The sequence below is a fragment of the Balaenoptera borealis genome (genome assembly GCF_965194805.1).
Source record: "Balaenoptera borealis genome assembly, chromosome: 9".
NCBI classification, from domain to species: Eukaryota; Metazoa; Chordata; class Mammalia; order Artiodactyla; family Balaenopteridae; genus Balaenoptera; species Balaenoptera borealis.
In genome coordinates, this window is record NC_138873.1 from 102,326,740 (window position 1) to 102,339,525 (window position 12,786).

The following is a 12,786-nucleotide window of genomic DNA, read 5'->3' on the forward strand; positions in this document are numbered from 1 at the left end:
CTTTCCTTCTCGGGGCCCAGCCCTTGAGGTCTGCTGTGACAGGGACAGGCACCCGTTGAGGAGGCTGTCATAAGCTAGATGCAGAATCTTACTCTTTCTTGTAACGATTGACGATGACTGTTGATTGATGTTCTTGATCTTGTACAGGCCTTGAACTGCACAGACCTAATCTGCTGCTGGGCTTGATTATCCGTCAGAAGCTGAAACGGCAGCACAGTGCCAGTGCCAGCGCTGGTCACCCAGCCGAGGTGCCTGAAAGCGCACCGGTAGCATTGCCGCCTGATAAAAAGAGTAAGATAGACGTTTCCACAGAGGAAGCCGCAGAAGAAGAAAATGACTTTTTTAATTCTTTTACAACTGTGTTGCACAAGCAAAGAAATAAGCCTCAGCAGACTCTTCAGGAAGACCTTCCAGCGGTCATTGAACCTTTAGTGGAAGTCACCAAACAGGAGCCACCAAAACCTTTAAGATTCCTTCCTGGGGTCTTGATTGGCTGGGAAAATCAGCCTTCTACTCTGGAATTGGCAAACAAACCTCTTCCTGTGGATGATATCCTTCAGAGCCTTTTGGGCACTACTGGTCAAGCCTATGAACAAGCTCAGTCAGGGACAGAACAAGACACTCTTAAAGAAATTCCATTTATAAATGAGCAAGCCAACCTGAAAGCAGAGAAGATAGATACAGTGGAAGCAACTGATGGTGAAGCCAAGGAAGTGAAGGTGAAAGGAGATAAGCCTTCAGAGTCGGCAGGTAGTTCAGTAGGAGAAGAGGCATCCGGAATGGGGACCTCTTCTGTGTCTGCTGGGCCTTTGACAAGTCTTAGTCTCAGAGGTAAACCACCAGATGTTTCTACAGAAGCATTCCTAACAAATTTATCGATGCAGTCAAAACAAGAGGAGACTGTGGAGAGTAAAGAGAGGGCGTTAAAAAGACAGCTGCTACAAGATCAAGAGAATAACTTGCAAGATAATTGGACTTCAAATACTAGTTCTCCCTGCAGGTCTAATGTAGGAAAAGGAAACATAGATGGTAATGTGAGTTGCAGTGAAAACCTTGCTGCTAATACGACACGGGCCCCCCAGTTTATCAACCTGAAAAGGGACCCTAGGCAAGCAGCAGGGCGAAGTCAGCAGGCGTCTGCTCCAGAAAACAGGGATGGAGATAGCTGCCGGAATGGAGAGAAGCAGCCCCTGCCTGGCCTATCACACAAGGAGCACTTAACCGAACAAAGCAGTGTCGAGGAAAAGTTGCCTTCTGTGGAGAAAAACTCATGTATTCAGCAGAGTGATGATTCCGGGGTTGTACAGAACTCGCCATCAGTAGAAAACGTACACACTTCTCAAACGGAACAAGCAAAACCCTTACAGGAGGAGATTTTAATGCAGAATATTGAAACCGTGCACCCGTTTCGGAGAGGATCAGTAGCAGCCACATCTCATTTTGAGGCTGGAAACACATGTCAATCTGAATTTCCTGCTAAAAGCATCAGCTTCACTTCCAGAAACACCAGCCCCAGAACAGGTGCAAACTTTTCACCCGTAAGGCCACAGCAGCCCAACCTTCAGCATCTCAAGTGTAGCCCGCCTGGATTTCCATTTCCAGGACCTCCGAATTTCCCCCCACAAAGCATGTTTGGATTTCCGCCACATTTGCCACCCCCGTTACTTCCCCCTCCAGGCTTTGGCTTTGCTCAGAATCCCATGGTTCCCTGGCCACCTGTTGTTCATCTGACAGGCCAACCGCAACGTATGATGGGTCCCCTTTCACAAGCGTCAAGGTATCTAGGCCCACAAAATTTTTACCAGATTAAAGACATTCGGAGGCCAGAAAGGCGCCATAGTGACCCTTGGGGTAGGCAAGACCAACAGCAACTGGATAGACCATTTAACAGGGGTAAAGGGGATCGTCAGAGGTTTTATAGTGATTCACACCACCTGAAGAGAGAGCGCCATGAGAAGGAGTGGGAGCAGGAATCTGAAAGGCATAGGCGCAGAGACAGAGCCCAGGACAAGGACAGAGACAGGAAGAGCAGGGAGGAGGGGCATAAGGATAAAGAGAGGGCACGGCTGTCACATGGGGAGCGAGGAGCAGGCCGGGACAGCAGGAGTGTAGACAAGAAGGCAGACAAAGCTAAGGGTGAGGACCAGGAGAAGGACAAAGAGCGGGAGAAGGGCAAGCACAGAGAAGGAGAGAAGGACAGAGACAGGCACCACAAGGACAGGGACCACACTGACAGAGCCAAAAGCAAAAGGTAAAGCCGGCAGCCTGCTCCAGGGGCGCGTTGAAATAACTGTTAAGTGTTGTATCTTTAAACCTTTGTATGATTGCCTGCTAGGATCGTGCCATCTTTTACGTTTTTAATATTGGTGGTTTGCAGAACAGTAAATTCTGTGTGTCGGTGCAGACTGCTCTGGGCCAGGGCTCACCATCCCTTCTTCACACCAACTGCCCTAGTTATAGGAATTTAATATTTTTAAAAGTTTTACATTGCTGTATATTCAAAGATTTGTTTTATTAATATGCAATAAAGGCTTAGAAATTTTAGTTTTATTCCTTAATTGGTAAATATGGTTAATTATGGAATATATTTACTGCCTCTAGTGAATGTCCTTTATATAATGACTAATTTGAGAGTAACGTGTCCTCTGTAAGTTTGTTTTAAATTGCACTGTTTTTAAAGAAACTGTAGAGGAGCAACAAAAAGCCAAGCAACTTCGTAATTGGATTATATTAATCATTTAGTGGAGCAGTTTTTGACCAAGAATCAGAAACCCAAGGAGTACATTTATTGCTTTAGTCTGCACTCATTGAAGGCGTTTGTTACCGTACTACAGCTTTGTGGTAGTCCATTGTTTTCCTTTTCCTTTTTGGCTCTTCAGAAACTTGAATACTTAAGCTTGTACATGATCTTGTGTTTTGCTATCCTTTTTACTGTAAAATGTAAATATTTTAAGGGATATTTTGATTCTAAATATGATAAAAGAATTTCTCACCTATTTTGTGTGTGTGATTTGAAATTCAGTAGTAAAAGAATTTCTTCTTTGAGGCTTTAAATACCTTTAGACATTGTTCTTCTCTTACTCAGCCAAGAGCATATAGGCTAAGATGAGGAGAAAAACGATTTCTTTATCTTAGATTGTAGGCTATTGAGATAAATCGTGTAGTTCTGAAGAAGCTAGAATTTAAAACTACCACTGAAAAACTGCAGCTATAACCCACTTTGTAGGTATGTTTCTGAAAACTGGTACACCATCAAAATTTGGTACACTGACTAATCATTGTAAGACCACAGAACTTTTGTTTAAGAGAAACGTGTTGTGAATCTTTCTGTAAAATGTGTAATTAACTGTAATTTGGGGGGTAAATAACTACAGTGTCGTATGCTCGTTTTTCTTGAAAGCACAGGGAGGCTATTGCTAATCTAAACCTAAATTTATTTACATCCTTAACTACATATACTTTATTGACTGCTATAAGTTAAAGCAGTGGCTACCAAATGATACTAACATTTGAGACCAAAAGGAGGGAAAGAAAAACCAGTATTTTAACTTACCTGTATTAATGAAGAAAAATATACATGACTTCACAAAATTAAGAAGATAAAGTTTGTTTTCCTAAAAAGTCTACAGATTAGAGTTAAAAATGGGTTTTGAAACTGAATCAGCCTTGCTGTTTTTACTGGAGAGAAAATGAGTGGAAATTCAAAACCAAACCATTTTGTCTAACTTGCAGCAACTTGAGACCCCCCTTTTTTTTTTGTCATCCATATCCTCTGAAATTTATCATATATGTTCTAAAACAGAGGACTTGTATTCAAATAAAGTTTTTTTTAAAATTTGCTCTATTTTCTTTTGCAAGCTGACTTGTTAGAAAACGAGTCTGTCTGCCAACAAAAAAAACCGAAGGTCAGTCAGCTTTTGCACCGTTATGAAGAAATTATTCTCAAGGTTTTACCAAAAAAATTCCCCAAACCAAAATAAAAATTAGGCTCTTTTATTTCAAATACAGTAATCCCTTGGTATCCTTGGGGGACTGGTTCCAGGAACCCCCAACCTGTACCAAAGTCCGCGGATGCTCAAGTCCCTTATATAAAAGGGCATAGTATTTGCATATAGCCTACGTACATCCTCTTGTATGCTTTAAATCATCTCTAGATTACTTACAATTTTATAAACCTAATACAATGTAAATGCTATGTAAATAGTTGTAAATGTGATACTAATGCTATGTAAATAGTTGCTGGTGCACAGTAAATTCAAGTTTTGCTTTTTGGAACTTTCTGAAATTCTTTTCTCCTATCTGGTGGTTGAATTCAAGGATGTAGAACCCACAGATACGGAGGGTCAACTGTATGTATGTCAGTAAATCTGCTTTCACTGATCTATCTGGTCGAGGGGTTGATGAGACACCAGGTTTCTTTTGCAAGGTACAAGAAGAATGGATTAACCAACGGAAGAAAGCCTTTTGAGTCAGTTTTTGATTACCTCTTAGCCAATAGTTTTTTATACATATTGTTGGGAAATTTTAAATTCTTTCTTCATATCTCGTAGAATCACGGTAGATCCCATACAGCCCTGTGTTAGTAATGACCACGTCTTCTGGTATTACAGGGCTGCTAAATGCTGGACCAGGTCTCCTAACCCCTGGGGCTGAAATATTGTGGAGAGTAGCTACGGACATGTTGAGTATTTTGAGGCATTTAACTTGTGAGGAAGGAAAGGGAAAAAGAGAAAAGTTCTCAAATGAGTAGTAGTAGCTCCAAAGCCATTCTCATTCTTTCAGTTTCACCTACCAACCATCCTTACACAAACTAGTAGTTATATGAAGTTCATCTTTTAGTTTCTCCTGTTTTAAGAAAAGCTTGCTCTTTAAAAACAGTTTGATGTTTTCAAAAATTTAGAACCATCTTAAGACAGTTTATACAGACCTGTTAAGTAAAATGTACCAGGATGTCTCAGTACTTACCAAGTCCGCCCCTTGTAATCCTTGTGTCGGTGAGAAAGCCTCCATGAACACCCAGTTTGTCAGACCTCATGTTGAGCGCTTTATGTGAACCTCGGTCAGCCTGCAAGGTGATGATTTACCTTAGAGCTGAGGCAACTGGGACTTAGAAAAGTTGGAAAACTCATCCAAGGTTAGACTGCTGTTGTCAGAGCTGGAATCCTAGCTCAGTTCTACTTTTCTCCAAAGTCTGAATGTGTGGTGGTTGTGCTCTGAGAATGGACAATGGTAGAGGGACAGAAGCCTGATGATTACACACACCTTTCACAGCCCTTTTTCTCGCCATCCCACCAACCTGTCTGAAGCGCCACCTGGCCACCCGTTCCTCAGAGTGAGCAAAAAGACATAACCAAAAGTCTGGGTTCTCCTGTACAGATTTGCAAAGTTTATATTCATTTCAAATCCTAATTCTCCAGTCCTCTTTTATTAGTTTTCTATTGCTGCTGTAACAAATTATTACAAATTTAGTGGCTTGACATCACACAGATTTATCTTACACTTCTGTGGATCGAAGTCTGATGGGGATCTCAGTGTTGTCAGAGGGTGCGTTCCTTTTCTGGAGGCTCTGGGAAGAACCCATTTCTGTGCGTTTTCCATCTTCTGGAGGCCACCCACCTTCCATGCCTCATGGCCCCTTCCTCCATCTTCAGAGTCAGCAACATGGGGCTGAGTCTTTCTGCCGTCTCTGACCCTCCCTTCTGATTTCCTCTTCCACTTCTGAGGACCCTTGTGAGCACAGTGGGCCCACAGAGATAATCCAGGATAATCTTATTTTAAGGTCCACTGATTAGCAACCTAAATTCCATCTGTGACCTTAATTCCCCTTTTCCTGTGTAACCTAGCATATTTACAGTTTCCAGGGATTGAGATGTACAACTTTGAGGGTCGTTATTTACCATAGCTCTTAACTTGCTAATTGTAGCTTAAATTGTAGGTGAACCAAATCCTAGTTACAAGTTTTTTGGAGTTATGAAACATCTAAGGCCATAGTAAATGTTTAAAAATTAAGAAAAATAATATCAACAATAGGAAAATGGAGTGACAAGTTAAGCCACTTGGATATTATTAACGTGTTTATGTATGTGCAATAACATAAAACTACTTGCCAGCTGGTGAATTTGCATACAGCTGTTCTCAGTTTTTTTAAAGCAGCTGTGTATACATCAATTTTAAGTGCATTGTGAGCTTGCTGGTGAACCGGATCTTATTAAAGCAAATAGTTTAATTTAAATGTTTGAACATACTGGTTGCATTATTCCCATCTCCTCAGATCCCTCTAAAACAATGGTCAGGTTGCCACTTAGTAATAACCACAAAAGGCAGTTCACATAGTCAGCACTTGACTTTTGTCTCCCAAGGCAAATCATGAATAAAATTGGTTACTGCTCTTATGAAGGTGCCAAACACCCTGATTCTTTGACTTCTGTTTCATAAAGAATTTTAATTCATGTGTAGAGCAAGAGGGTACATGAATGGGTGAGTTGAAACACAAATATTAGGTCAATAGCTAGAAGTGTCTTAAAAAAAATGAGTTCATTGTTTTATAGGTAAATATTTCTATCTCTTGGCTAAGGTATTTCAGCTTACTTTAAAAAATGTTCTCATGTTTACATTCTACACTTTGTTTCAGAAGCATCATGATGTTATAGTAAAATCTGAAAGGTCCTTATCAATTATTTTTATTTTGTGATGGAAAAGCATATCACATAGGAAATCTTCAACCCCATCATCACTAGGATAGCAAAAACAAATAATGTTGATAACTTACCACACGAAATTTTGGATCTTAAGGTGAAAAAATATTTTAACCAGGTCATTCTGACTTACAGGAGAATCTCTAAGTAGCAATGTTCAGTTCTTTTGTGCCTATTCAGGCATTTGCTAGGTTCTTAGAATTCAGTGGTGAGCAATACCCTAACCCTCCAACCTCTTGGAGCTTGCAGTGTGGTGTAGAAAGGCCAGTGGTCACGTCTGAATGTAAGACTACAGCTGTGAGAAGCAGCTTTAAAGCAACAATTCTCAAACTTACTGGATTCAAGACCCCTTTACACTGTTAACAGTTACTGAGACCTCTAAAGAGCTTTTGTTTTTTTGGATTGTGTCTATCCTTATTTGGCATATTAGAGATTAAAATTTTTTAAATTATAAAAATACTTGTTTGACAGTAATCCCATTATATGTTAATAACATTTTATGTAAAATAACTTCCAAGCTTAGTCAATTTAGTTAAGAGAGTGGTCTTTTTCATGTTTGTATGTCTCCAGTGTCTGACTTAAGACACAGCTGGATTCTCTTATCTGCTTCTGCATTTAATGTTTGGCAATATGTCATTTTGTTTGAAATACATGAAGAAGATCTGGCTTCACAAAGATTTGTCGTTGGGAAAGGAAGAATCTGTCTGGATCCCCTGAAAATGTCTAGGGGCCCTCGGGTCCTTCGACTCTACTTTGGGAAGTGCTGCTTTAAAGAAAGGCACACTGTATTATGAGAAGATGTGGCCAAATGTGATGGGGTGTGGTATAGGCAAAGTTTCCTTGAAGCTTTTGTAGCCTTCCTAAAACAGCTTTCTTGCCTTTTTGCATAAAATGTGTATCTTTTAAAGTCAGCTATCAAAAGGAATTTTTTTAGAACATTATGATCTCAATAACTCCAAAGTTGAATGGTATGGACCAAAGCAAATTTAGGTCACGGTTTTTCAGCATATGTTGGATGGAGTTGTCTTGTGTAGTTTCTATTAAAAAACAAAACCTTTGAATTGATGCATAGACCTTCTGCAGTTGTACCTTACATTATATTTTGCTCACACACTTTCTAATGTTGATACGAATAGTATGTCTGGGGACACTTTGTGTCCCATCGAATAATGCCAAAGTTCTTAACTTTGGTTTTGGGACTTTCCAAGACTGTCTGTAGCTTTCTGATTGCAATGGAGTGGCAAAAATAACAAGTCAAAAAAAAAAAAAAAAAAAAACAACTGTAAAGTTCTGCAATGATAAACTGTTCATCTAGCTGCTTTGTATAGACTGGAATCTGTACAGGCAGATTTTGATTATTAATAGCATTGGCAAGTTAAACTATGCATTAATCCTATGTGTAAAAATCTTTTCTCCATTTAATAGATAATTATAGATTTTTCCTTTTCAACTTTACATGCTCCTATTACCAAGATTTTTTCCTCCACACGGTCCTGTTCTACCTGTTAGAGCTTTATGTCGGTCATGTGTTGTCAGTTGCTTTCCTGGTGGCAAAATTGTCATAAATACCAAACTCTCAAAATGTTAAGTAACAACAGCAGCAATGACTGTCTCCCAGTCTGAACAGTGGGCGGGTGAAAATGCTCTTCACAGTTACACCAGTAACTGGTGTTTGGGCAAAATGTACTTTCTCAAGTTATGCTTTTAATAGCACAGATATTATCAGGACAATAATTTTCAATAACATTATTCAGAACCTGTTTTATGCTCAATTTGGAGACCTGTAGACTTGAATGGTTAAATATAAATGAAGTTTAATTTTAAAATCTGATCAGTTATATAAATACATGGTTTAAAAAGTCAAGAAATTCTACAACATTTATAAACAAAACCCAACAGTGTCTGCACTGCTCTCCAGAGATAACCACAACCAATTCTTCTGGACGTTTCTTAGGATATTTGTGAGTGACATGTATATGCTATCTTTTTAAGTTAAAAAAACACTATAATATCTATTGATAACGTACTGTGGAAGACAAGGATGTAACTTTCACCAGGTAACTCTCCTTTCCCCCATCTTCCGCCTCCCTACATTCATTCAATGATTTTTGGTTTAAGTCTGTATTCAGATTTCACATTATTTCAATCATATAACTCTTCATAGCTGAACAATGTGATAGACTATGATATTTCCTTTGTTAATAATTTTAATTTTTCCCTTGGTTAATACTTTTTGCCTTTTTCTTATTTTTCTTTGTATGTATCACTAATTCATTTTCACCTAAATTTTATTTAAAAAACAGTTCACAGATGAATAAACACTAAATGAACTAATGGAGTGAAAATTCAGGACTCAGATAAATGGGATGTAGGAAAAATGACCAAAATCTTTTCTTCAGCTATATTTTATAAGCTTATTAAAAAAAAGAAGTGTTAACATTTAGACTATTTCAGGTAATAGTAAACAGTTGATTTCCAGTAAACAGTATGCCAAAGAAATAACTATCAACTCTATTTACAGATATATTTTATATATTTAAATTGTTTGTTAACCTAATCTTGTTCATCACCATTATAAACATTGTATCCTTCTGATTTAATTAACTCAATTCTTTTTGAATCCTGAAAAAATACATCTTTAATTTTGCCAACAAAACTTCTTTTAAAAATCTCTTGAGTAACAATATTTACCTTTCGGCCATATTCAAAGCCCCCTAGATAACAAATACCACCATAGTTTAGAGCAACAAACTTTTTGTGTGGATCAGTATCCTCAGAGAGAATTAGATTGTCATCTAGGTAGGCCTTAATAAGAGTCTGATTTTGAATTATAATTAAATGGTGCCATTTATTGCAACAGAATGTACCATTGCTATAAATCATAGGTACAGAGATGCTTTCTCCTAAGTTAACTGCTATTTTCAGGGTCTGGTTATGGAGACCAATGGCCAGAAAATCATTTTCTTCATTTTGAGCTTTTCCTATCCATACAATTAAACCTTCTGTTTCAGTAGTACTGAAATTTAAGGATATAGTAGTGAACTGAAGATTTCTCATTCTGTAATCTGGATCAGTGTATTTAATGTAAGAATTACCCATAAATTTTGCAGTTGAAAATGAAGTGTTGTTTTCACAATACCTTCCCACCCAACCCAAAGTACACAAACAACTGTAAGAAAATGATTGGTCAGGTATACATAGAGATTGATGGAGGCAAAGATTATTCAAACAGTACACAGACTGGTCACATGTATTTCCTGCCCAATGTGGTAAGCAGCTGCAAGAAAAAGTTGTGCCATTTACTATACATTCACCCCTGTTTTTGCACACATTGTACCCACAGGCTGTCCCATCACAGTCACCTACATTTGAACCACCTTTTGCTCCTAATTCGGTTAATTGTAATTCTTGGTTATTTATAATAACTTCTCGAACACAACCTTGAAAACCTACAGGTTCTTTCCCTGTTGCCATGGGATTTACAAGATTTAAGGATGACACTCCTCCAATATAGAAGTCGGTATTTGTGTCCAGGGAGGTCATTTTAGCGTTGGCTTTTTCTGTTACATTTATCCCATCCAAAGCCAGGTAGCTTTCTGCACCATCTCTTCCTGCTTTTATCACATGCCAAGTACTTCTATTAATAGTTACTTTTTGGAGAGTTTCTAGAACGATAGTTCTGTCACCAAGATTGTAGCGGAGTTGAACAGAACCGTTTACTAAGGAGATACATAAAAAATCACCTGTGGAGAAAGAAAAGCAACAGTAAAATGTCACTTCATTAAGAACTCTTGCCCCTTTTGGAGAAAAAAGATAACAAATCTTGATCACAGTTATGTTAGAGAGTTTTGTGTCCATTTACAGATCAAAATATATCTGTATACATTCATACACATATCCTGTATTCTTTTGTTCTGGAGTTCGCCACACGTTTTCCCTGGTTGTAAATATTTCACACTGAATGAATGTATTGTGGTACCAAGTTAAAGTGAGGTTTTTCTTTAGTGGTTTAAGTTAAGGATGAGTGTGTAAAAATTGAGTTGGATGTTTTACTCTGAGCCACTGAGTCTGTTTTTGACAGACATTGGTGGTGGGGGGAAGATAAAAGTGTTGACTGGAAAAAACGCACAACCTACAAGTTGAGAATTATGTTTTATTTGGCGGACTTTCTGAGGACTTAAAGCCCGGGAGACAGGACTCTCAAATCACTCTGAGGGACTGCTCTGAAGAGGCGGGGCGGGGCCGGGGTGTGGGGAGATGGACGACAACAGGATAGAATCAACAAGGACCAGGTGGTCAGAACATCAAAAGATTACTGTTAGTTAAAGAAAACCAGACATCTCAAGCTAATGAATTTAGTGCTTTTCTATGTATGGGAAGATGCAAGAGTCTGGGCTCACTGAAATCATTCCTTTGACGTGGCACCTCAGCTACCTGGGGCCAGTGTCCTGTGCTTTCTCATCCTGAGTCTCCTCTGGGTGCACCGTCGGGGGTGGCTGCAGCAGCTGACTGCTTGATGCGGGGCGTCCTGTTTCCATCCTGCGTTCCCTCGGGGCTCACCTGGGGAGGCTGCAATGTGGTGGCTTGATGGCTGCAACATCCTTTGTTTACTGATAGGACAGCAACATTTCTCCTTCACAGAAGTAAGAGCAGTTAGTGGTGGTGCTATGAAAATCTCATATCGTGTGCTTTCCAAAGTTTCAGCCATGCTCTTGGCAGCAAGCTCTATCTACAAGTACACAAATCTCTATGAGCTCTCTGCTTGGGTGTTTTAAAGGCACCTCAAGCTCCAGAGTTTCTCTCAGTTTGTGAACTTCCCTCCATACACCTGGTCTCCTTCAGTCTTTCCAAACTCAGCTAAGTCACTCCATCCATCCAGTGATCAAATGAAATATTTGAGTGTGATCCTGGGTCTCTAATCAAACAGATTTTACTAGCATTTTGGTTCATTGTAAACATCTTCATTCTGCCCACTTTATAACTCTATAGTCGTGTCTGAACAAATCTGAACAAATAGGATCCAGCATGTGTATGAAGTTGCAGTGGGACATTCAGAGGAAAAGCAAATGCAAGTCTCCATGCCTGGGAAAAGAATGCAGCCCTGCAAGGTAAGATTACTTCCAGAGGGCAGCAAAGTGCTTCACATAGCAGACCATGTAGAAATCTTCCTTGAGACTGTATTTTCCCTTCCCCCTAACATTTCACTACCAATAAAATTTTCCCTTTTCTTGTCCAGGGAGATTTCTTGACAAGTGCTACTCTCCTCCTACATGCACGGTCCACACTGTCTCACCTCCTTCCAGCACCCAATGTCTGTTCTTTTTCCTCCCCTTTGTGGTCCACACCAGGCTATTCAAGGATGGTTGGGAGACCTAGCAGCTCTAAAGTCACGCACCTCTCATTTCCACCTGTATGAGCCCATGCAAAACATTGTTGTCTGGTTTTTAATCATTTTCCTCATAGAGAATTTCTAGTGAATATAATCTACGTCATTACATCCGTGATTATTTGACTAACAGCTGCCTTATCCACCAACTTGTAAGCTTCATGAGAATAGGATCTGTGCTGCTTTGGCTCAGCACTTTATCCCCTGCACCGTGCACAGTGTCTGGCACAGAAGATGCTCATAAGTAATTGTTCAATTAGGAAATTCCTTTTGTATACTTGTGGGGTGAGATGACTCGGTATTTCTCAACAGCTAGTTTTAGGCTGAAAGCAAAAAACAAAAAGACATCTTTTCCTTGTAATATACATAAGTTTAAAAATTTTCCTGACAAAAGAAATTCAGTTTATTCATGGATTTTCTAACATAAACACCATTTTAAGCCTAAAGAAAGAAGCTGCATTATGAGATTTTAGGTTATATATGAAAAAATTAAATACAGATTGAATCATCTAAATTTTTATACCACAGAACCTAGAACAATGAAATATAATTGATATTAAGTTTTAAAATTTATAACACTCTGAATATACTTTATGGCCTGCAAGTGGGCACAAACCTCTTTCACAGGATCATGGAAGAAGTTTCTCTTGCTACTTGTAGCATGTTCTATAGTAAATAATCCTCAATAAAGAGCTACGTTGGAAT

The 12,786-nt window shown here is 39.0% G+C and overlaps 1 protein-coding gene across 8 annotated transcripts in view; it reads left to right on the forward strand.

The window, feature by feature from the left end:
* PHF3 (PHD finger protein 3) overlaps positions 1-12,423 on the forward strand; it is a 106,613-nt gene extending 94,190 nt beyond the window's left edge. For all 8 annotated transcript variants that reach the window (XM_082404948.1, XM_082404950.1, XM_082404952.1 and 5 more), the window contains one exon: positions 148-12,423. In XM_082404948.1, the coding sequence (XP_082261074.1) occupies positions 148-2,255 (2,108 nt within the window). In that variant the 3' untranslated portion in view covers positions 2,256-12,423. The remainder of the gene's footprint in view (positions 1-147) is intronic.
* Positions 12,424-12,786: the final 363 nt, after the last annotated feature.